The sequence below is a fragment of the Chinchilla lanigera genome, unplaced genomic scaffold, assembly GCF_000276665.1.
Source record: "Chinchilla lanigera isolate Chin_1 unplaced genomic scaffold, ChiLan1.0 scaffold00070, whole genome shotgun sequence".
NCBI classification, from domain to species: Eukaryota; Metazoa; Chordata; class Mammalia; order Rodentia; family Chinchillidae; genus Chinchilla; species Chinchilla lanigera.
The window spans coordinates 10,086,678-10,108,906 of NW_004955471.1; the positions used below are offsets into that span (position 1 = coordinate 10,086,678).

The 22,229-nt window shown below is 39.9% G+C and overlaps 1 protein-coding gene across 5 annotated transcripts in view; it reads right to left on the reverse strand.

The window, feature by feature from the left end:
• Gria2 (glutamate receptor, ionotropic, AMPA 2) overlaps positions 1 to 22,194 on the reverse strand; it is a 138,476-nt gene extending 116,282 nt beyond the window's left edge. For all 5 annotated transcript variants that reach the window (XR_001237063.1, XM_005400942.2, XM_005400941.2 and 2 more), the window contains exons 1-2: positions 21,746 to 22,194; positions 21,149 to 21,289 (exon numbers count right to left, since the gene is read on the reverse strand). Coding sequence is in view for 4 of the 5 variants with exons in the window: in XM_005400942.2 (XP_005400999.1) it covers positions 21,149 to 21,289; positions 21,746 to 21,833 (229 nt within the window). In the remaining variant the exon portion in view is untranslated. The remainder of the gene's footprint in view (positions 1 to 21,148; positions 21,290 to 21,745) is intronic.
• Positions 22,195 to 22,229: the final 35 nt, after the last annotated feature.

A 22,229-nucleotide genomic window follows, 5' to 3' on the forward strand; every position in this document is an offset into this window, starting at 1 on the left:
ACGTCCCAAGGTTCTGATATTTCCTTGTTAGATTTCTAACAGTATAACTTCATGCACATTTCTAACAATGTAAGGAAGCTTCCATTAATCTTGCAATTTTGCAGTTATCAGGATTTAGCCATTTCCCCAAAAGATGTGGTTCTAAACCCATGCAGAAAACACAAATATTTCATGAGTCAGAGAGAAGAATATTCAAGGGGCCTGTCCTAGTTTGGACTCTGTTCTTCTGAATGACATGTAACTTCAAGTCTATTATTACCTGGACAAGGAGAAAATATAAGTAGAGAGTTCTTTCACAAGAAAGTTAAAGTTCATTCTGTGGACAAAGATTGAACCTGACAGCATAAACAAACCCAGAAGTAAGTATACAACACCACCTTAATTTTTACCTGGAAATGAAACAACTGTTGAATTCGGAGATCACAGGAAGATTTTCAATTCCATTAATGCGCTTGGTGTATTCAAAGTAGGAACTTCACTCTCTGTACAACTGTTACTTCTGTGTGTGTGAAAATACCCTATTCAGTGTGTATAGATGTCTATTTTCCTCCATTAGACGAAAAAAATTGGCAAAATACAAACACTGTGAAAATGAGACTCTTCCTGGTGTTATTTTAAGTATGGTGATGCAGATGGGTCTGAAGATGATCAGATGAAAGGTCCTATTTCTCCACATCAGACAATCACAATGGAGAATGCCCATAATGGAAACGCTCATTTAGCCAATGACATGGTCACAAGAGACCTTCACTCCTCAGACTGCCTGGGCCTCCAGCACCCAGGAGGGAAGTGGGGCCTCTGAGGTCAGGCCAGCCAGTTCACAATACTCCATATCCTCCCCAAAGGAAGATTCTGGAAGTCAAAACTTGAAAATTTCACAGCTCAGTTTCAACCCCAGTTAAGGGACAAATTTGCAGCCTGTGAGTTACAGATGGACTCCGGTAACAGCAGCCTCATGTCTGCAGGGAAATTCATGACGCAACAGATTTCACATCCTTGTCCCTGTAACAGTTTCTTGTTGCTGTTGAAGTCCTTTCTACAGAGCTGCACACACCGTGTCCCACCCACCCAACACAAAAGGGAAACCTAAATCTGAGCAAAGGAACACCTTCTGCCACCCTGAAATGATGTTGTGAGTCTGGAAATTGTTCTAGTTTCCTCACCTTGAATATTTTTGCCAACAGTTGCTCTGATGAAGCCAAAAGTTAAAGAGCCCAGCTCTTTCTAATAGCTCTGTGTTTTACCTTTCAGTCTGAAATACATGCAGTTCTGAATTTCCATAAATCAGAACACATGCTGCTAACGCTGGCTCACGAAGAGCTGTGTGCTCTGCCTCCTGCAGCTCTCCGCCTTCTTCTGCCTCCAGACCTGCTCCCTGCCAGACGCCCTTCTTCCCATACCCACTGCAGCACAGCTGCCCTCACTCATTACAGCTCCTGGTGTTTCCTGTCCCCTGTGACAAAAAAACCCACTGTTTCTCCAACCCTTCACCTGTCAGCTGGCTCTCAGCTGCCCAGCCTCAGATCTCCCCTCATTCAAGGGTCTTCCTCATTCCTGGTTCATCTAGTTCCTCCATCCTAAACCCCACTGACTCCTTTCCAGCACAAGTACCACCTGGAATTCTCTCTTCTCGCGTTGTTTTCTGGTGCCTGGCCACGGACCTCAGCCATTCCCATGCAGGCTCTGATGAGGGTACTCATCTTCCTCGTCTTCTCCTCCACCGTCTCCTCAGAGCTTTGCACGATTCCTCAGGGCACACAGGATGAGAACTGGGTTTCTGAAAGCCTGAAGCCAACTGATCTCCACCTCGACTCCTGGTCAAATGAGGGGTGCGTTGTGTCCAGATCCCCCAAAGCCGCCCTGCACGCACACTTCTCCGTTCTGCCTGCTTTTTGGTATACTAACCTCCCTAGTTAGAAGGCTGGTAAAAGAAAAGCAGGAAAGAAAGAACTGGTCTACAACACACAGCTCACAAAAACAACTGCCTAGGCGCCTCAAAGGAGCTTGACATGCTTTGATGCTAAAGCACCTTTTGAGGGCCTATCTTATATAGGGGACATTCACTAAATAAAATAAAAGTAAAGTAAGGTGTCTCATCCTTCTGCATGCCCTGGTGACTGGGAGCACGTCACAGTAAACATTTCCATTTCCTTTCTACTTCTTCCACAGTTGAAATTCAAACTTAGATCCCAATCCGAAGTGCTTTTCAGCACAAACACTGCAAAGCGAGGTGAAATCCTTTAAACTGTTTCAGATGACTGAAATCCACCTATTTGAATGACCAAATCAGGAGTAAATGAATTACAAATGGTCCTTATTATTCACAAGCGTGCTCACTAACGTTCATCTGTAACCCCACAGTAAGTATTTCTAAGTACACTGACAGTAGTTAATGGGCACAAGCAGAGCAGTGAAAAACTAAGCTCCCCAAAACTCTTCCCCAGCCAAGATGGGTGGAGGTGGCCGAGGTGGCGGAGGTGGAGGGAGGTGGTGGAGATGGCCCTCCACTGTCTTTCTTCAGTTCTCAGACTGTAACCACGTGTGCTTTTGGTTGTTTATGTGGTACTGGGTTGTCGTTGATATTTTTCTTTCTTAACTCATGATTTCACCATCTGAAAGAATTCTCAAGCCCAGAGCTTGTTTGAAGCCTCACTGAAAAAACTATAAGGTTATACAGTCACAGTGCTGATGGCCATGCGGTCAGTGTGAATGAGTCAACAGCACATACAAAATGAGCTTCCTGGAAGCAAAAACACACGAAGACGAGGTCACGGGCTGTTGGCTTGCAGAAAATGTTTGGAAAGTGGCTCACAGTAACAGAATTCTATCCCTCAAGAGCAACGGCAATGGATTGGTTAACTCAACGTTGGGGAAATTTTAAGTAAGAATCCACTGAGCGTCATTTCAGGAAAGAATGTCATGTATGTTTGAACGATTATACGTGAGACTCGGAACATCAGCAGTCTCTCTATCACCAGAAAGCATGGACAGTGATGTGAAATTCTTCAAAAATTATTCTGTGAACTGTATTGCTTCTTATCCAACGGTGTATCATTTCTGTGGCTATGACTTCCATGTGCTTTTGTTTTCTGGGGTTAGTGAGACACTCCATTATCAGCCACGAAGAGGATAAGGTAAGTTGACAGAAAGAAATAAGTCCTTGAATTCCATGACTGTGTTCCTCTATCGATGATTTAAATTTTTTCCTATTGATTATTTCTATCTTCTTAATATGGGTCTACCTGTTACACAGGTGAAGAAGCCCAAGTATCTGATTTTTAGAGCTGAAATCCTAGAAATGACCCTTTGTCTGAACTTCACATTGAAAATTCAAAATCCATATGCTAATTTTGAGATTTCAAAATTTACATATATAAAATATTAAACTTTTCCCAACATATAAACTCTGCTATAAGAGTGAGACAGCAAAGATGAAAGTTGTGACTATACATTTTACAGGACTGCTACAAAGAGGACAGGAAGAGCTAACAAGGAAAAGGACTGGGAGGATGAACCTAGAATTGCTCCTGCGGAGAGGACAAACCAAACATCCTCGTTATTTATACCACCGCTTACACTTGCGATCATCTATTTCTCTTACTTTAATATTCACTGCTCCTTTGCATCTTTATCACTTAAAAGCACGTTTATCTTCTTCCAGCAATTTTCTATGATTTCTAAAACTCCACGAAAGCTATATTTCCAAGAGCCATGCATTAATGGCTAGGAAAGGTAAAAATCAAATCTGTTTAAGCATTCTTATATACAGTTATTAAAGGGAGTTTTAGAAGGGGCTAGATGTCCCATGTGACCACACAAGTAAAAGCCATGAACTTTATATTGTTGCAGTATAGTATTAAGATATAATATAAACTAAGAGTCACGAAAAAAGTGTTTACATCCAAATATTTATGTCACATTAAACAGATTATAAGTAAAAGAGACAAAAATCAACTACAAAGAAATAATAATTAAACCAAAAGAAATAATAAAATGGAAAAGCACAAATTCTCTACATAATAATTATGAACTATTTCTCAGACCTTAAAGGAGAACCTGTTTTCAGATTGTGTGTGTCTGTGTGTGTGTGTTAAAAGAACGTACTGTATGTCATCAACAAAAATGGATTTAAAGCACATGGAGAAATAAGCCAAAAAATTTGCATGTGAGCAAGGACAGAAGGAGAGCGTTATCACAGATGTCCTCGGACCAGGAAGCTGGGCAGCATCCAGGCTGGATTGGGTCAGGACGACAGAAGAGAAGTCTGCAGGAAGATGAGAATCCACAGCTTCAGACGAGGGAGGAAGAGCTTACCATGTGAGACAGCCTCAGGAGAACGTCTGACAGTTTCAGGTGTCAGAGGAGAACAGCAGCGGTAAAACTGACAACTCCGCCATGACATGGGACTTGGCTCTGCAGTGAATCATAGCCACCTCGTCGCACATAACTACCGATTTTTCAGATTTTAGAATAAACATATAAATTATGTGCTTGCAGAATACAAATATTCTCAAATTTGGCTGAGAAACCTCAGAAATGTCATTAATAAATTATGCAGTTGAAAGACATTGATGACTGTCAAAATAATTTCAAGTATTTTGTTACTAATTATAATAAAAACAACAGGCACAATAAATTTTAAAGCATAATTGCATAACCACTAGAGTAGGCAGAGGCAAGTTATTTGTCACTCCATTTTTTTGTATTATTCAATGTTTTTAAATACTGATTTTTGGAATTATTTCTTGTGCAACTAGGATTTTGCTCAGAAAGTCATTGCCTTCACCTAAATTTTGAAAAGTTTTACCTATTTTGTCTTTGAGCAGATTAAGTGTTTCTGTTCTAATGTTTAGATCCTTGATCCATTTTGATCTGAATTTAGTACATGGTGAGAGATATGGGTTTAGGTTGAACCTTATGCTGTCATCTGGAGGAAAAAATTTTCCAAAATAAAATTTGCAAAACTATGCAGGAATAATTTCTTTAAAAATTCCTATGCAAAACTGAAAGGATAACCATGAAGGAAATAATGAGATAGGAGGTGATTTTCAAAGTTTAATATTTTGCAATAAACCAATAAAACTTAGTAGACAATTGCCTTCACTATCATGTATATATATAATATGTATGTACGTGTGTATATATATGTAAAAATATATATATATATACACATATCTTCTTTCTTTTCTTCTCCTCATCCTAGTTGTTCTTTCCTATTAAACAGTTTCTTTCCCTTTCACAATATCTACTGTACTTTCAGTTTTATTTACTCTTTCAGGTTCTTACATTAGGAAGATAATACACTGTTTACATGCCTATATCTGGTATTCTGAGCAACTACTTTGAAGATAACAAAAAGTAATACAACAGCCATTGTTGATTTCCTATCATCTTGTTTTGAAATCCTGTATCATTTTTATAGTTTTTGTATGCTTTATTTTTGTCATTATTTTGTTTTTGTTCTTTTCTCTTTAAAATAATAGAAATTTTAAAGTTTAATATTTTTGTGATATTGCTAATATTCATCCAAAAATGGTTTCCTGTTCTGGACAAGAGAAGTGTTAATCTGGCCTCCTTGAAGTTGAGATGGCCATGTCAATAAGTCAATGACATATCAGCTGGCCTGGCCTGCTTCTCATACAAGCAAAGTGTTAAGTTTCTCAGGGTGCCACTCTCTACTCCCATCTTCCTCTGCCATAGTGAGCTTGGATAAAAAAACGCATACAATTTAGTAGGGAAAAAATACCAAAATGAAAATAAAACCTGGGCAAATGTCCCAAGTAAATTATTTATGAACAATACAAATGTATAATAATGAACATGGAAAGTTCATAATAATGAACATGGAAAGTGTATACAACCTAAAAGAACATCTATCAAATATACAAGAACATTTTCAAATTATAACAATGGTGCCGAGGAGCTGAGAGAAAAGAGTTTTCAGACTGTTGATAGGATTCTAAATAGGCATGAATTTACCCAGAAATTCAAAAGCATTTAACTACATGATTCATGGCCTTTGTCAATTAATTATACTTCAGTTATCAGAAATGAGGGTAACATATACTGCAAGTGGGAGTTTTAATTTTCAGCGACATTTTACAATGGGTGAAAGAACTCAAAAGTGCAAAAACTAAAGATAACTAATTATCCGCACACATACTATGAAGCTATGAAAATTTCACTTGCAAAGGCCTTAATGTTATCCAAAAATGGTTTGGGTATAACATTAAGTATAGAAAGGCTTGGAAAAGAACACACGTAAGTATCATCTAGTAATTACTTGGGGTACCATTATTATGGTCATTCCTTTGGGGTTTTGCAATTTTTCTGACTTAACATGTTACATAATATGTTACTTAACAATCTTCCTAATAATTAGGAAGATTATTCTAATCAGGGTTTCCTTTTGGAACATTACTAGGTTGGGAGGAAATATGAGTATACACATGCCAGATTTTTCATTTTGAAAAGATTTTGCATTAAAAATTATTGCAGCTCTGCTGATATAAGCTCACTTTTTTCAACCAAATTTCTGTTTCACAAAGCATGCACTATACAAATGACTAGAGCTCTGCAGAAACTGAATGAAATTTATTGCTTTAAATTATATTAAAGTTAAAAACCTTCTCACCTTAATTATTATTAATGTGCCAGAAAAAGCAAAGTGTTAGAAAACACATTTGAAGGCCCTTTGCTCCCTTGCGTCTCTATCACTAGCCCACATTAAATTCATCACTCCACAAAATGAAATGGCTAAGGATTTGTAAATTTTCCTGATGTTGTATCGAAAATAAACAGTTCATGTCTTGAATCATAAAACAGAGTGAAAATATTCACTGATGAAAGTTACTCATTTAGCATTTTATGCAGTATTCCAGATTCAATAAGATTTACGTAATCAATAGCTTGACCTTTGACTTTAGGTAGAGCAGCGTAACTAGTTTTTGAGGCAGAATGCAGAGAAAACCGTATCTTAGTTACTCAAGCCGGGAGTCTCTGAGTTCCTCTGCTTCTCTTTATTGCATATGGACTCTGGTGTTTAGTTTTAATATTCACAAACGAAGTAGAATCACAACTCATTACTTCAAATTTGTCATAGGTTAGGAAATTGCAAAACTAACAGCCTATGTACGTGATATTATCACCGTGACAATAGCCAAACAATACAAGGAAACCTTTTGTTTACCCCTCTGGGCTCAGTTAATGGTCAAAATCTGACATCCCTTTTGTACATCTGATACCCCACACCATTAAAGCACAATTATGACAACAGCAGTGCTCAGAAAACAAATGTCTTGCATTTCTTCATGGCTTCTTTCCATTGCTCGCATTTGCTGGATAAATTTCACCTTTGTTTTGAACTCTTGGAGGAACTATGCAGTTAAAAGAAAAAATCTGAAAAATTCAAATCAGTAAAGGAAAAATGGATTTTTAAATATATATTGTGACAAAATATAACCTGGATTCTGTAATTTAGTGTGAATGTAAAATCAACTTATATTCATCAAATATTTATTCTGAATCAAGAAACCAAAATAGGAAGGAAATGAAATAAAATCATGGACAGGTTCTTTCTCTTAAACCTTGAATGGGAAACAACCTTTCTGAGCAAGGCACAAAAGTCCTGAGACAACAGAACAGTTTCTAAATTAGAATAAAAAAAATTAAGAATTGATAAAAATTGTGAACTAAGATCATGACCCTGAAAGGTCATGGCCACATTAAAAAACCAGAGAACTGGATAAAAATGTGTTGGTATTTTGCCACTGTTCTTTTTTTTAATCATTCTCTTTAAAATGATAACATAATAAACAATAAATTTAAAAATATAGTTGCAAAATTGGCAAAGTAATGTTACTTAGAGTATGTATCTATAAGGAACTCACGATAACTGACACCAAGACCAAAAAGAAAATTAGGCAAAACTATGGCCAGGCACATGCACATGCTTGCACACACACACACACACACACACACACACACACACACACACACACCAAACAGTACATGCTCATTGTAAATATAAGGCTTTCAATTAAAGTGGCAAAGTTTTTTAAAGTTTACCACTGACCACCACTAACTAGAGCAGGCCGAAGCAGGTGTGCTCATCTGCTCTGGGATGCATCGTAAATAGATGCGTCTTCCTTTTGAATAGCTAGGAAAGTTTTAAGTTCAAACAGTTGCCTACAAGTCATTTTGCTCCTAACATTGCATTGTAAAACCCCAACTGCAAAAGTTATTAAAATAGACAGTGACTGGGGAGGTAGCCCAATGCTGCACCACATGTTTAGCATGCACGAGGCCCTGGGTTCAGTTCCCACCACAAATACTTAAAAAAAAAAAAATAGGAAAGAAAAGAAAATAATCATCAAAAAAGACAAGCTGAATAACAGGTTGTTATGCAATGCCTACAGAGGAAAGAACTCTGCAGATTAAAAAAGTGCTTTGATTTATGTTAAGTTCAAAACAATAAAGATACAGGATGCTGTTTACTAGACTATCACTTCTGGAAACTAGTGATGGTAAAAATCCCAGAGAGGCAGAATTGTGGTGAAAGACCCGATATTTATTATACCCCCTTCTGCAGTACTTTTAAAATTACCCTACGTATGAGTTATTTTCCTCATAAGATTTAATTGTCAAAATATGAAGACCTTAAGAATCTAAATTCAAAATTACTGCATGTAGTGCAGCAAATATCCCTAGATTACCCACAATACTAAGAAAATATTGTAAATAAATATCTAGTTCTAAGCCAGAGGATAATATTTCTAATTGATCAAAAAACAACTGCGACACGACATATTCTAACACAATGAGAAAATCACCCAGCTGACCTAGATTGATGGCTTCTACTTTTGCACTAAAGACACTGTACCCATCAATAATTATCGTCCTGTCACTTTACACATTACCAAAGGGATCCTCATGCAACAGGCATGCACTAAAACTCTGAGAAAGGAAGAGGAAATCCTGAGATAAACCCAAATGCACTCAGATAACACAACCACTTAGGAGCACTTTGGAAACAAGCATTTTACTGTGATCCAGTCTATTCTACTGCAGGCCCAAGCCCAAAATCATTTCTATAACTTTACTCATAAACATACAGATTTGTTCAGCAGAGTCATTGTGACCCAAATTCTTACTACACTACATTAAAGAGCTCATGTGACTCACGTTGGCTGCCATATGGGTCAGCATCAGAATAACAGAGTCAACACAAAATGAGACAGTGAATAATTTTTAAACTACAAACTATTCTAGCTTGCATGTAGAACATACTTTTTCTTACTCACTGTCAGGGACTGCAACCCTATTCCCATCTTCATTTCCCAAAGGAAATAGTTTTGAGGCAAGTAATTATTTGAATTTTTAAAAAAACTTTGCAGACCTTACATCAGATGAAAAACAGGCAAACAGAGGCCCTTTTACTCATCCTGGGGAAGGAATTTGCAACGATGATGGACTAACCAAAGAAAGGCATGGTGCAGACAGCTAGACCCAAGAAAGCATCTGCAATTAACATGACCCACATTTAATGTCACCCTGCCCATGGGAAATGGGTGTTATCATTGCTATTGTCCATATATATTAATGGTAGAAGCAGTCACTGAATGGTATCACATGCACAGTAACTGTGTATCAAAACATAATGCATTTTAACTTAGGCATGATTTACAGTTGTTGCTTATCTGTTGAATTGTTTTGGGGGGCAGATGCTGAAAATCAAAGACACATAAAAAGTCTGCAAAATACATGTGTTCACCACTTTTCTAAAAATGTTGATAAGATCCGGCTTTTCAGTGTTAGCTTAAATATTTATGTTAAAACACTGTTCTGAAAAAATTTCTAGGCAAAATCTCCAAAAATTTAGAGCAGCTTAGAACAAGTTATGTTTTCTCATCTAGAAATAGGTACAATAATTCAATGTACTCTGTAGAATTTTGAAGCAACAGTGGAAAATGGTTTTAAAAGCTATATATATAAAGTAGTAAAATATATAATCTCTGTGTCTATAAATATAAAATAGTAAAATATGTATCTGTGTCCATTTCCCAATAAAAGGCTGATGTATGTGGAAGAAAGAAACACTGGGGTCATTCTGGGAAGTTAACCTACTCATTTATCTTGTCATTGAGTATTGTATGATCAGGGATGATAAGGAAACTAAATCTTGCAAAGAGTGAAACTCAAATTTGCGTCATAAGGGTACTACTTATATTCCAATCTATTTCTGCCTGATTCCATAGCTGGCGTTCTCCTGTATTCATTTAAATAAAATATAATTTAATTCCTTGGGCCCCCAAAGACATTTGGAATCTATAATGTGGTCAGCTAAGCAAAGTGTTGAGATATCTTTCATACGTACTTGAAAAATGTACTAAGGTTCAATTGATCCGCATCTTAAATGTAAGAGATGAACAATAAATGGAATGATGCAGCTTCACTTCAGTGTCAGCGTCTCAGTATTTAAAAGTCAGTCTCACTGTGTAATGCCCTAAACATAACTTTATGTGATTTATGGGGTGTATTTTGTGAGGTTCTCCTGTGTATCCTGCCCAGCTACACAAGCAGCAGAAAAACTTTCAGAAAAGAAACAAGAAATCCATTTTTTTTTTTTTTGTCCACTGTCCTTTCTGCAAGTGTCCTACAAAACTCTTCAAAGATCATGGAGCAAGAAGTAACAACAAAAATTTACTAACTTTTGTGCATGGCCAAACACAGCTTATGATGTTCCATGACTATTGAATACCTTACAACACTGTAATCTATGATGTTCATCTACTGAGTGGAAACTCAGACATAGATTAAGCACTATGCCCAATGTCAGAAATCTAGCAGAAGATAGAGAAGTCAGTTCCAGGTGCAGATGCTGAGGCAATCCTCTCCCATGTCCAGAATATCAAGGTCATAAACTGCAAAGAATCAAAGGTATTTATCTTCACAGACAAAACGCTTGAGTGTTCCTCACGAAGGCAGTGACCCTCTATTTGTCTGCTCAGACATAAAGGTGAGAACTTTATTGTCCTTCCTTCCAAAGAAATGAAACTATGTATCTTTTAAATATCCTGTTCTAGATTGTCATTTATATCCCTAAAATTTCTTCTCTAAATGTAAAATAATACTAATACCGTAAAACTAAAACTCTGGAAAAAAGCAAGGAAAACTATAAATTGTGAAAGTATATAAACTGAAACAAGACTAAAATTCCTCTAAGAAATGGAACACAAAATACAAATAAAGAAAAAATCATAGCATAATTTGAAATATATTTCTCAAGAAAAACTAAAAGCATACACGCACACGCACAGATACACACACACACACACACACACATATACACGAGATCCACACTTCTAAAACTTTCTTTGCCAAACTCTTTCTTTGAGCAGAGGCTCTGGCAGGCGTGGAAAGACACCTTCCGCACCGTGCAGAGCTGCAGCAGCCACTCCAGTGATGTGGGATGTGTGAGGACAGTGCTCTCTTTCATCATCTGTAACTCACTACACACAGCTGACAGAAAGCCCTCGAGGAGTACGCTGAAGAGCTTCCACCATGGAATATAAATGGCAACATTTTCAAATATTTTGAGGAAGCTAAACTTCCACACATTATAATCTTATTTTTCAGGGTGAAATTATTCATTGGAATTTTTTTTTGTACTTCAGTCATAAATTGTCTGTTGAGTAACTTTTTTAATCAGCAAAAAAAATTAATGGACAAAAACTTATATATGGTTGTGAAATACTATTAATTTTATTAAATATTTCCAAAGACTTCCTATGATTTCTAAATACATGAGATGGCTTTCAAATATTTTATAGTTTATAATATTTTTATATTATTTTTGTTTAACACTTAAATGTTATCTGCATACTAAATAAATAGGAACAGAGAATCAGGTGATAACAAAAATCAAACTACAGAATCCTAAAAAGGAAAAACTGTAAGCAAGCCAGGCGTGGTGGCACACGCCTGAAATCCCAGTACTCATGAGGCTGAGGCAGGAGGATCAGTGCGAGTTCGAGACCAGCCTGGGCTACAAAGTCAGCTCAAAACCAGCCTGAAGGGCATAGAGAGACCCTGTCTCAAAAAGTCGAAAGGAAAAACCAAAAAAACCGGAAGTACTGAGTGCTCTGTGTTACATGGGGAGAAGCCCCATCAGGAATCCTCAATCAGACAAAGAAGAGGCTAGCGGGTCTCAGGGACCCAAAGGGAAGACTGTGACAAACGGGTAATGCACCCCATGAAACTCACTGTGCAGTAATCTGTTCTGTATTACGTTTTCATAAAAGTGTTTTCCAAAACTTTTCAGCTATAACTTGACTTACAATTTTCAATAACCATTTTTTATCATTTTGGAATGATAAACACCTCCAATGTTTGTTTTTGCCTAAGAAGTATGCATATTACCTCCTTTCCTATTATATGCATCTGGAAATAGTAAATGTCTTCTACAATGTGTTAAAAGTATTATGATGACAAGAATTCACTCTTTAAGAACAGCTCAATCCATGCTAATACAGAATATTGGTCACTGATGTGCCAGATAATACCAAGAGCAAGTCAAAGAGAAGACCGAAGGAGCATGAAAGGGGGAAGGGAGGAAAGGACGAGCAAGGAAGGAAGGAGGGCGAGAGGGAGGGCGGAGGGGAGAAGAGGAGGAGAGAGGAAGAACTCCCAGAATTCCCAGTTCCAACTTCCTGTAGCCCTGCCAAGTGACAGCGTTCCTCGGAGTGCTTCCTCTCCACAGGTTCTCTTCCATACTTCAGGGGGTCTGGAAATCTCAATCCACAGTGAGAAAAAAGAATTTTTTTCTTATACTGAAAACTCCAAAAATATTTATTTCAACACATACAGTCTGTACTCCTACTCCTGGGCAAGAAATACAATACTGCTGCGTAAGACAAACACTAAAGTAATTGTGAAACGAATGCTGAATCCAAAACAGAGCTGTATGTTAATATGGACATGTAACATCTGCCGCAAAATGTCCTGGGCAGAGAAGTGTATAACAGGAGCTTCAATTAAACTTACATTGAAGCTGGGAATGATTGACGATACTCTATATTATACTTCAGGCATACGCAGATAATATTCCACTATATTTCAATAATATTCATAAAGCATATTCAGTTTGTATAAACATAGTTCTCTCATTTATAGCAGTATAATTTGGGTATTAAGGAGAAATACGATAAAATATTTACATTACCTAAATTTCACACGGTAAAGTTATCAGGACCAAAAACAATACTGTAGTAATATTGTATGAAATTACCTCTGCATGAAGGGAAAAATAAGATTCACAGAAATAGAATTAACTGTTCATACTAGATGAACAATTCGTACTAGTAGGTCGGGACAGGGATGTAGCCCAGTGGCACAGCACCCACCTGGCAAACACAAGGTCCTGAGTTCGATTCCCAGTACAAAAAAAAAATGAAAAAATAGAAAAAATAAATAAATAAAATGTAGGTCATTTCTAAAGTCAACCCATACTTCACATGCTGAAATGATTATAACAATGAAGATAATTACATAGCAACGTGATAAACTATATACATCTATAAAATAAAATTCTGAACAATAATCCAGAGAGTAAAAGTAAGGAGAGTGTACATGTGCTTTGAGTAACATGGGGAGATATGAAAATAGCCGTCCTGGAAACAGCTGACTCATAAACTCTTTTTGTACAATGAACCTAGTATCTCCCAAGCCTATTTGGTTTTTCAGCTGAAAACAACTGTATATTTCACTATTCTAATTTTTAAAATTGTCTTTAAAATATAAAGTAGTAGTAAGCACTTTGGTTACTTTTCCAATAAGTTAATCTGCAAAATATACAATAACAAGGTGTTTTACCTAAAAAGGTAATAAATATAATGCAAAGGAGCTAAAGCAAAATTACTGGAGAGCAAATCTAGACTCCAGGCATGCTCATCAAAAAATGGCACGCACACAAAATAGTTACAGGTTGATGCAAATAGAGAAATTTTGTACAGCAAGAAACTATGTCCATAGGCACCTTATTTTCAGATGCCCTCTAAAAGTAAGACAACACTTCTTAATTCTATATACTCTACACAAAATTTCCTCTAAAAGATTTAATATAGCAACCTGGCATGGTAGCGAACACCTGTTATCCCAGCACTAGGGGAGGCTGAGGCAGGAGAACCTCAAATATGAGCCCAGTCCTGGCAACTTAGCAACTAAGTGAGACTATGTCTAAAATTAAAAATTTAAAAATGCTGGGGATGTAGTTCAGTAGTAAGACCCTGTGTTCAAACTCTAGTCCTATACATACACACACACACACACACACACACACACACACACACACACAAGAATTAGTACAGAAAAGTTTGGTCTATAAAATCCAGGCTGGGGCAAGGAGGGTCTCACTAAGGCAATTTTTGGCCAAAGAATATGCATAGTGTATTTCCCGAAAATATAATCTTAGCATGGAAGCTGAGCAAGACCCATGGCTGTCAGCTCCCTGCCACTGGAGTCTGGCAGTCAAACCACCTGTGACACTGCTTTGATGTCTTTGTACTTTAGGATTTATAAAGATCTTTTAAATGTCTACTGTGCGTGTAGTCAGCAATTCATTTTACAATCTACAAATGTGGCTTTACAAAGAATGGTAACATGTTTGAACATACCTAGCTAGTAGCTGAAAATAAAAAAATAAATACATGATGCCTCGGTCTAAATAGGATTTGAGACAGATCCCAAGTAAATCATTTGTTTTGAAATGGAAATGCATACCAGAGACAAAAGTCTGATTTCAAAAAAATAAAATCGTATGACAAAAAGTCTACAATTAAAGTAAATGTGTTTAATTGTGAGTAATTACATAGCCTCAATGCGCTGGGAACTTAGCAAGGTTTCCTGAAGGACACAGTCAGCAGCAGCTTGGCTCTGCCTTCAGACAGGTCCTGTCCTCCATTCTCCTTTAGGGGTTAGGGGTGGGCAGGCCCCTGATCCCAGAACTGAGGAGGCTGAGTCAGGAGGATTTTCAGTTCAAGGCCAGCCTTGCCTACAGTGAATTCAACTTAGCCCGAACTACACAGCAAAAGCTTGTTTCAAAGACAAACAAACAAAGCCCAAATTGCATATTCTCCTTGTTAAAATGTAAATATTTCCATTTGCAAACCAAAATGATCAAATACAGCAAAATATTTTTAAATAATATAAGAAAAAAACACACCTAATCAATTCCACTGCAAGAACAACGTTCATTTCTTTTCCACATCAGTAAAAGTTGTTTTGAAAAACAGTGATGTTTAAAGGTGTTTTTAATAGTGGGGATTTTGAAATTGTAACTTTGAATTCTGTAAATTGTTTGCCTACTGTGAGAAAGAGGTAGAACCCTATATGAGGTTTGGAAATTACTCAGACCACTAAAGACCTCAGAAATGTTGATTAATAGTTGCCATAAAAGAAGAGTTAATATTTTAATGGAATTTGGCTTATCTGTAGGAGAGTGAAGTTTAAAAACGAAAGGAAATATGATTTACTGAGAGACCACTAACATCCCCATCAAATTTTTAAAACAAATACAAGACCTTGGCTTTTAATGTAATGTACCCTGCACCCTCTGCTTACTTAGTTATTTTCGCAAAAAAAATAGTTCCCGGCTGTAATTTAGATTTCATTTCCTGTGTTAGCATGTACTTTGCAGGCTAAATCCATTTATGAACTTTTTTAAAACAGAGAAAATGTGGAAAGAGGAGAAAAAAGGCAAAACACTGTCTGAAAACAATTGTACCACAAAGCATACTGGAGGAATTAAGAAAAAATGTTCTTTTTCACCTTTTCTTAAAATTCTGGAGGTTTGAAGAAGTGTGAACGTTTACAGAGAGCTACTGAAGACATCCTGAGAGAATTCAAGATTGTGTGGACTGGCATTGGCCGTCATAGTGTCGTAGCAAGATGACCACAGGCTCGGTGAGACCCAGAAGTGCTCAGGACCTCCAGAGTCAGCAGATTCAAGTGCGGGAGACCTCACACGGGAGCCTCGCGGCGATAGTGCCCTCTTTACTTAGCCTTCTATAGTTTCATAATTAATTTCAATGTACACATTTACTTTCACTCTTCCCATAATGGACTGTTTTAATCAATGACACTCTGATTTCTGATTAGTATTTTCATCCTTTTCTTGAAATTCTCTTGTGATAAGTGAAGAATAAAGCTTAAGCACAAATACTCCAATATCAAATTATTATACCCAAAGAGCAATTTTTCTTCTAAATCTCCAATTGAATGTAATTGAGTCTGAATAACACCACCAGATTGTAAGACACTGTATCCTGACTCTGTTCATGGCTTGCTCATACCGTGAAGTCTTATCCCTGCGTAATCACAGCTGATGTAACTGAGGTTCAAGCAATTTTTATGCATTAAAGCCAGTATGTGCAGCTTTTAGTATAGAAGGCAACAAAAAGGACAAAACACAATGGCCCGGCCAATCTCTAAGCTACTTATATCACACACCACACACACACACACACACACACACACACACACACACACACAGAGGATTCCATTCTTAAAGTGCAATAAAGGCTTAGCAAATGTCAACTTTATGAGGGCAGATAATCCATCTCAGTAATTCACGGCTAAAACTCAAAGAGAAGAAATATATTTCAAACATGATATGTGGGGAATCAAGCTTTAAAACCTGAGAAACATTACATAAATTTAGAATTTGTTCTCTTTTCAGAGTAGTTACAATCTATGAAGATATTATGTTTCTATAAACCAAATTTATAAGAATTACATAGAAAGAGATTTTTCAAACATATTATTTTAAATGAATTTCTTCAAACTAGATGCCATCTATGTCTTTTAGGTTCTCTAATTTTGTGTACCATGTTTTAAAAGACATTCAGTGTGCGCAACAGTTTCATGAAAAACAGTATTTTTTCCAACATCTCCATCTGCTGGCTTAGAGGAAAAGCAGATTTTTATTTGCTGTTTCTTAAAATTTCATATTTTATAATTCACTTCATTTTGTGGAACTTAAATATGAATTTATTAAATTATTGTTAACTACACTAATAGCTACTGTCAAACACACTCAACAAAACAAATTAGGAACAGAAAATTTTGAAGAGTTCAGCATGTACTTTTTAACCTCAAATCCTATGAGAACAAATACTTCTGTTCACAAACCTATAGGTTTTTTTTAATTTGGTAATTAGAATAGCATTAAAGTTTACTTTAAATTTTACTAAAATTACTTAAAATATGAAAATACTATGTATTTTCCTAAAATCTCCTGTTGGTGTTACTAGTTGACCGTGTGAGCTATATCTCAATGTCAATATCAAGCTTATTAATTTCATAAAAATTCACATTTTCAATTCCTGAAATAAATTGTCTGTGGCTGGGCATGGTGGTACACACCTGGAATCCCAGCACTCCAGAGGCTAACTCAGGAGGATCACTATGAGTTCAAGACCAGCCTGGGCTATGCAGTGAGACCTTGTTTCAAAACACAAACAAATCACATGTGTTCAAGAATTACTACAACACCTATACATGCTCATATTAAAGTTCTTAGGCAAGACCAGAGCTGAAGGCCCCATGATACTTTCTCAGCAAATATCTTGCTGCCCTTTGCTAGTTCTCCAGCTGCCTCTGAAGGCATCCACCCATCAACCCACCCCGAGAGAGCCAGCCACAGTGTGGAACCCAAGTTCCGCAGGTGGAGGGTTGAACAAAAGCGAACAAGGAATTATGACCACCATGTGAAAACCAGTTTTCTTTTTCCTGTAGAGACAAGCGACTTCTCCAAACCTTCTTTAGCGCAGGGCACAAGCTGCCACCCTCACCACCCCTAAGCCCAGATCGGTGGACAGACTAAGCACGTGTCAGAAGTACTGGGTGAAGTCCTATTTCACTTCCTTAGCAAGGGAGGGCGCATACTCGGTCCACAGAGGATGAAACAAGCCCGAACACATCCGCGACCTCTTTGCGTTCCCTGTCCCCACTGTTCCTAAAACACCAGTACCCCTGAGGGGGTGAGAGTCGGGGGATGAGCCTCCTCCATCTCCAGCTCCTTCATCCTTCATATCAAAAACAAATGCCCCCCAAAACATTATTCGAGCACGGAGAAAAGATCAGAAAGAATGAGTGGCCGAGGTGAAAGTATTCATTTCTTCTCTAACTACCAGAGGGCACTGAATAAATATTTATTGGAAGAATGAACCAATGAATGGAAGGGTGAACGAATGATTCTTGAGCTCCATCAGTGGTGTCATGTGCTAGACACAGATTTACATCTCCGCTATTGTTCCCTAGGTTTAGCCCCTTGCTGTTTTCTCATAATGGGAATTTTGAACAACATTCAGAGGAAAAAGCATTAATATAATTTCTAGTATTACTAAGACAGGGAAGGAGGAAAGGAAGGAAGGAAGGGCAGGGAGAAAGAAAAAAGAAGGTGAAAGAAATGAAGGCGAGACGTTGGAAATCCACCTTTATTTCCACAGATATTCATTGAAACACAAGGCAACAGGCAGGTACTTTCAGTATCCCTGCGTGACCGTGAAAATCAAGGGTGGAGGGCGGTGCTGTGCACACCCATCTTTTACCTGGCTCAAAACAGCTTTTCTTCATTTCATTTGCCTCTTTAACCCACTCAGAAGATCTCTTTGAATCTTTTACTCAGCGCCAACCACAACATATCTAGATAAGTTTTCCTATCACAGGAATAAATTTAAACTAGCAAACGCCTTTGTCACGTTGAAACTGTATCATTAAACTATGAATAAGTTATAAAGTATAAAGCTCCACTTTCCTTGGTTTGTAAGTTTAATCCTGGGGGATTTTGCAGCTTCACTAAAATGGAAATCAAGCTGCATTATAAGCACCAAATGATGATACATACCAGCTAACAGTGGAGTCAGAGTAAGATTCCTTCCATTTCTGCAGGAAGTGGGAAACAGATGCTTTGGTCTTAGCTGTCAACTTTCCTGATGCTGATACTCTCACTGTATCTAAGATGAATCATGGGCTCCCCTGACTAACAAGGCAAGCAAACAAAGGGTAGAGAGAAAACCCTTGAGCAGGAATTAGGTGGGTAAGATTCATCTTGACAAATTTGATACTCGGCAGTCCACCCATTTCTTGCCGGCTGACGTTTGTGGCGGTGGTAGTTTACATAACCTCCCACATACAAAGAGTTAAACGTTTTAGAATTTTTTTTTTAGTGCAAAACAAAGGAGGAAGGAAAGAAGGAAGGGAAAGAGGGAGGAAGCGAGGAAGGAATAAAAAAAGACGTTTTAAATTATACCATTGCCATCTTATACATCTGAAATTTCTGAATGAATAAAGAAACCGAGTAACATAAATGTGAAGCGATGTGCTCACTGAGTCAATGTCAACTCCAGAAAATTCCCCTTGGTGCTCTGCAGCAATCAGTAGGATATTTATAACCTACGAACTGGAAATGCTGAGACTCTGAATTCACTCACATGTTGGCAGCTTTGAAGTGCATTTGGTTCCTCCTAATAATTTTTGTCAGTGTCCTAGAGTAATAATCCATGAAAGTGTGATTTCAGGACGTGAAGACATGTGAAAACAGATTTTTATTCACCTTCCTCTTCTAAAGAGAACAGGCAATCTGTAGATAAAATGAAATTTTGAGCTATCCCCTTCTCAGAAGTGTGGTCAGATGCATTAAATTGGGAAGCAATTTTTAAATAAATGACATCTATGTGCATATTACACAAATGCATTGATTCTGTGAAAAATCAATGGAGTTTAATATGTTTAATATATACATATTCTGGCCTTAGGTCTTACTTCAATAAAGTTGACTTTTAAAAGAAATTCAAAACTGTAGAGCCTGAAGATCAAAATGTACCTTAACGTAAACCACAGTCTTTCGGTTTTATAGAGTCCGACGTAGCACCGGCATCAAGGAAGACTCATGGGCAGAGTGCACACCCGCTGTTTTCCCAGTAAGCTCCTCTCATGATTCTCACCAATGAATGAAGCCCCCAGTTGCTATTTTCTAGAAGTATAGCCCTCCATACTCGCCTCCCCCTAGGAGGCTCGGGTTTTCAGAGCACCCTCGCCCTGGTATCCGATTAGGTACAGTTAGATATTCAGAGCATTTGCACATCAAACTTAGAATTCAGGTGAGAGACGGACTTCTAGATTTCAAAGGAATGAACAGCCTAATTCTGGCAGGTAAATAGGTCAAGTGCGAAAGCCTCTAACATTTAAGGAATACAGTTTCTTGTATGTTTGTTACGTACTAAAACTTGGTGAGATATTCTTCTAGGGTATTTTCTGCGGTCTCTGTCTCCTTTTCTGTCTCTCTGTGTCTCTGTGTCTGTCTCTGTCTCCACACACACACACACACACACACACACACACGCACGCACGCACACCCACACGCACAGCACAGCTGCGTTCTCCTGCAGCGTGGCCTGTGGAGGAATGGCACAGCCCTTCGGAAGCCAGCCCTTCGCCAACGCTCCGTTCTGTTTCCGCGGCCCCCGCCCCTAGGGCAGGGCGCCTCCTGCGCGCGTGGGAGGACAGCGGCGCCCGGCGAGTGCACGCCGCCCCTGCTGTGGCCCCAGCCGGCCACGAGTGGGGTTTGGGCCTCCGTGGAGACGGGGCCCCGAGTCTGTGTCACCGGGCGCGGCGGCCGGGCTGACTGTGGCCCGGGCGGAGGGAGCCCTGCGCAGACCCCGAAACCGTCCTCTGTGAACCCCACGCGCGCCGAGGCGGACCGAGCGGAGGACTGCGCTCGCGCTTCGGGCCTGGGCCTGCGTGGGCCCGGCTCCCTTCGCCGCGAACCCGGGTGGGCGCTGTTACGCAACGGCCCGCGCCCAGCTCCCGGGTGGGCGCAGGGGAGGGGAGGGAGAGGAGGGAAGGGCGCCCCGAAACGCTGCGGGCGGGGCCCCGGCCAGGAGGACGCCCCCAGAGACGGCCCCGCCCGCGCCCCGTCCGCGGTCCGAGATCCCGGCCCCCCGCCCCCGCCTCGCGCGCGTGCAGCCCCTCACAGCCACACGCGAGCGCGCACACTCACGCTCTCACACACTCACATACGCACTCACACCGGAGTATCCCACGCCGGCTTCCCGCGCGGAGCCCGGAGACGTGGACGGCCACTACTTACACGCGTTGGTGACCGCGAAGCTGTTGGCCACCTCCAGGTTGTCGATGTGGGGCGTCAGCCTGAACTCCGAGGTGGAGAACTGGACCATCCCGACCCGGAACGCGCTGTACTCCTGGTCGGCGCCCCTGGGAAACAGCCCGCCTGCGGAGGCCAAGGGGAGCGTCAGAGCCCGGCAGCCAGGGCGCCCGCGGCCGGACCCGCACCCCGGCTCCCGGGTCGGAACCGCGTCGGAGCCGGGGCGCGCAGGGGCCCCCCGACCGGGCCAGGCTCCCGGGTTGGAACCGTCTGCGCCTCCTCCCGCCCCCGCCGTGCTTCCAGACCCCTGGGGACCCGGGCGAGCTGGCAGATGTCGCTCAGGCAGAATTAATAAAATGTGGGCTCAGAACCCAGAAGCCTTTTCCCGTACGGTATCAAAGGCACGGTCCCCGGCCCCTTCGCCCCATCCTAAGGAAATCGTGCACATTCCAGGTAGTTTAAATCTGGACTGCAGTCAAGGTATGACATAAGTCTACATGACATGAATTAATTTGTCCACTGTGAACAAAGATTACCACCAAATTATGCACGAATCAAAAGCGTAGCACAAAGGGTACCTACCTATCTGTATGCTGTTAGAAGAGACGCCAAAAATCAGTCCCCATAAAACAGGAGAAAGGAGGATAGAAATATGCATAATCTTTTGCATTTCCAAGAAAAGTAGAGCATCCACAAAATTGCCCCTCTTTTTGTTTTTTGTTTTTTTTTTCCTTTTCCTCCTCTGCCTCCTTTGGCCGTTTTCCTCCGCGAATTAGATCCTCTGCATTTTGAGGCAGCAGCTGAGCACCGCGTTGCTGAAGCCCGAGGTGGAGGCGGAAGGATCAGAAGCGCCCCCGGCTCCGGTCCTCCCGCGGCCGCCGCGCCTGGCCGGGTCCCGCTCCGAGTCCGAGCTCCGCTGGGTGCAGCTGTCGGAGCTGCCGCCGCGGTCCGCGCTCGAGTCCTCCGCGCCCTGCCGTGCGCTCACACTCACCCGCGCCGCCCCTCTCCTCTCACGCGCGCGCGCACACACACACGCGCGCACACACGCGAGGCGCGGAGAGGGGCC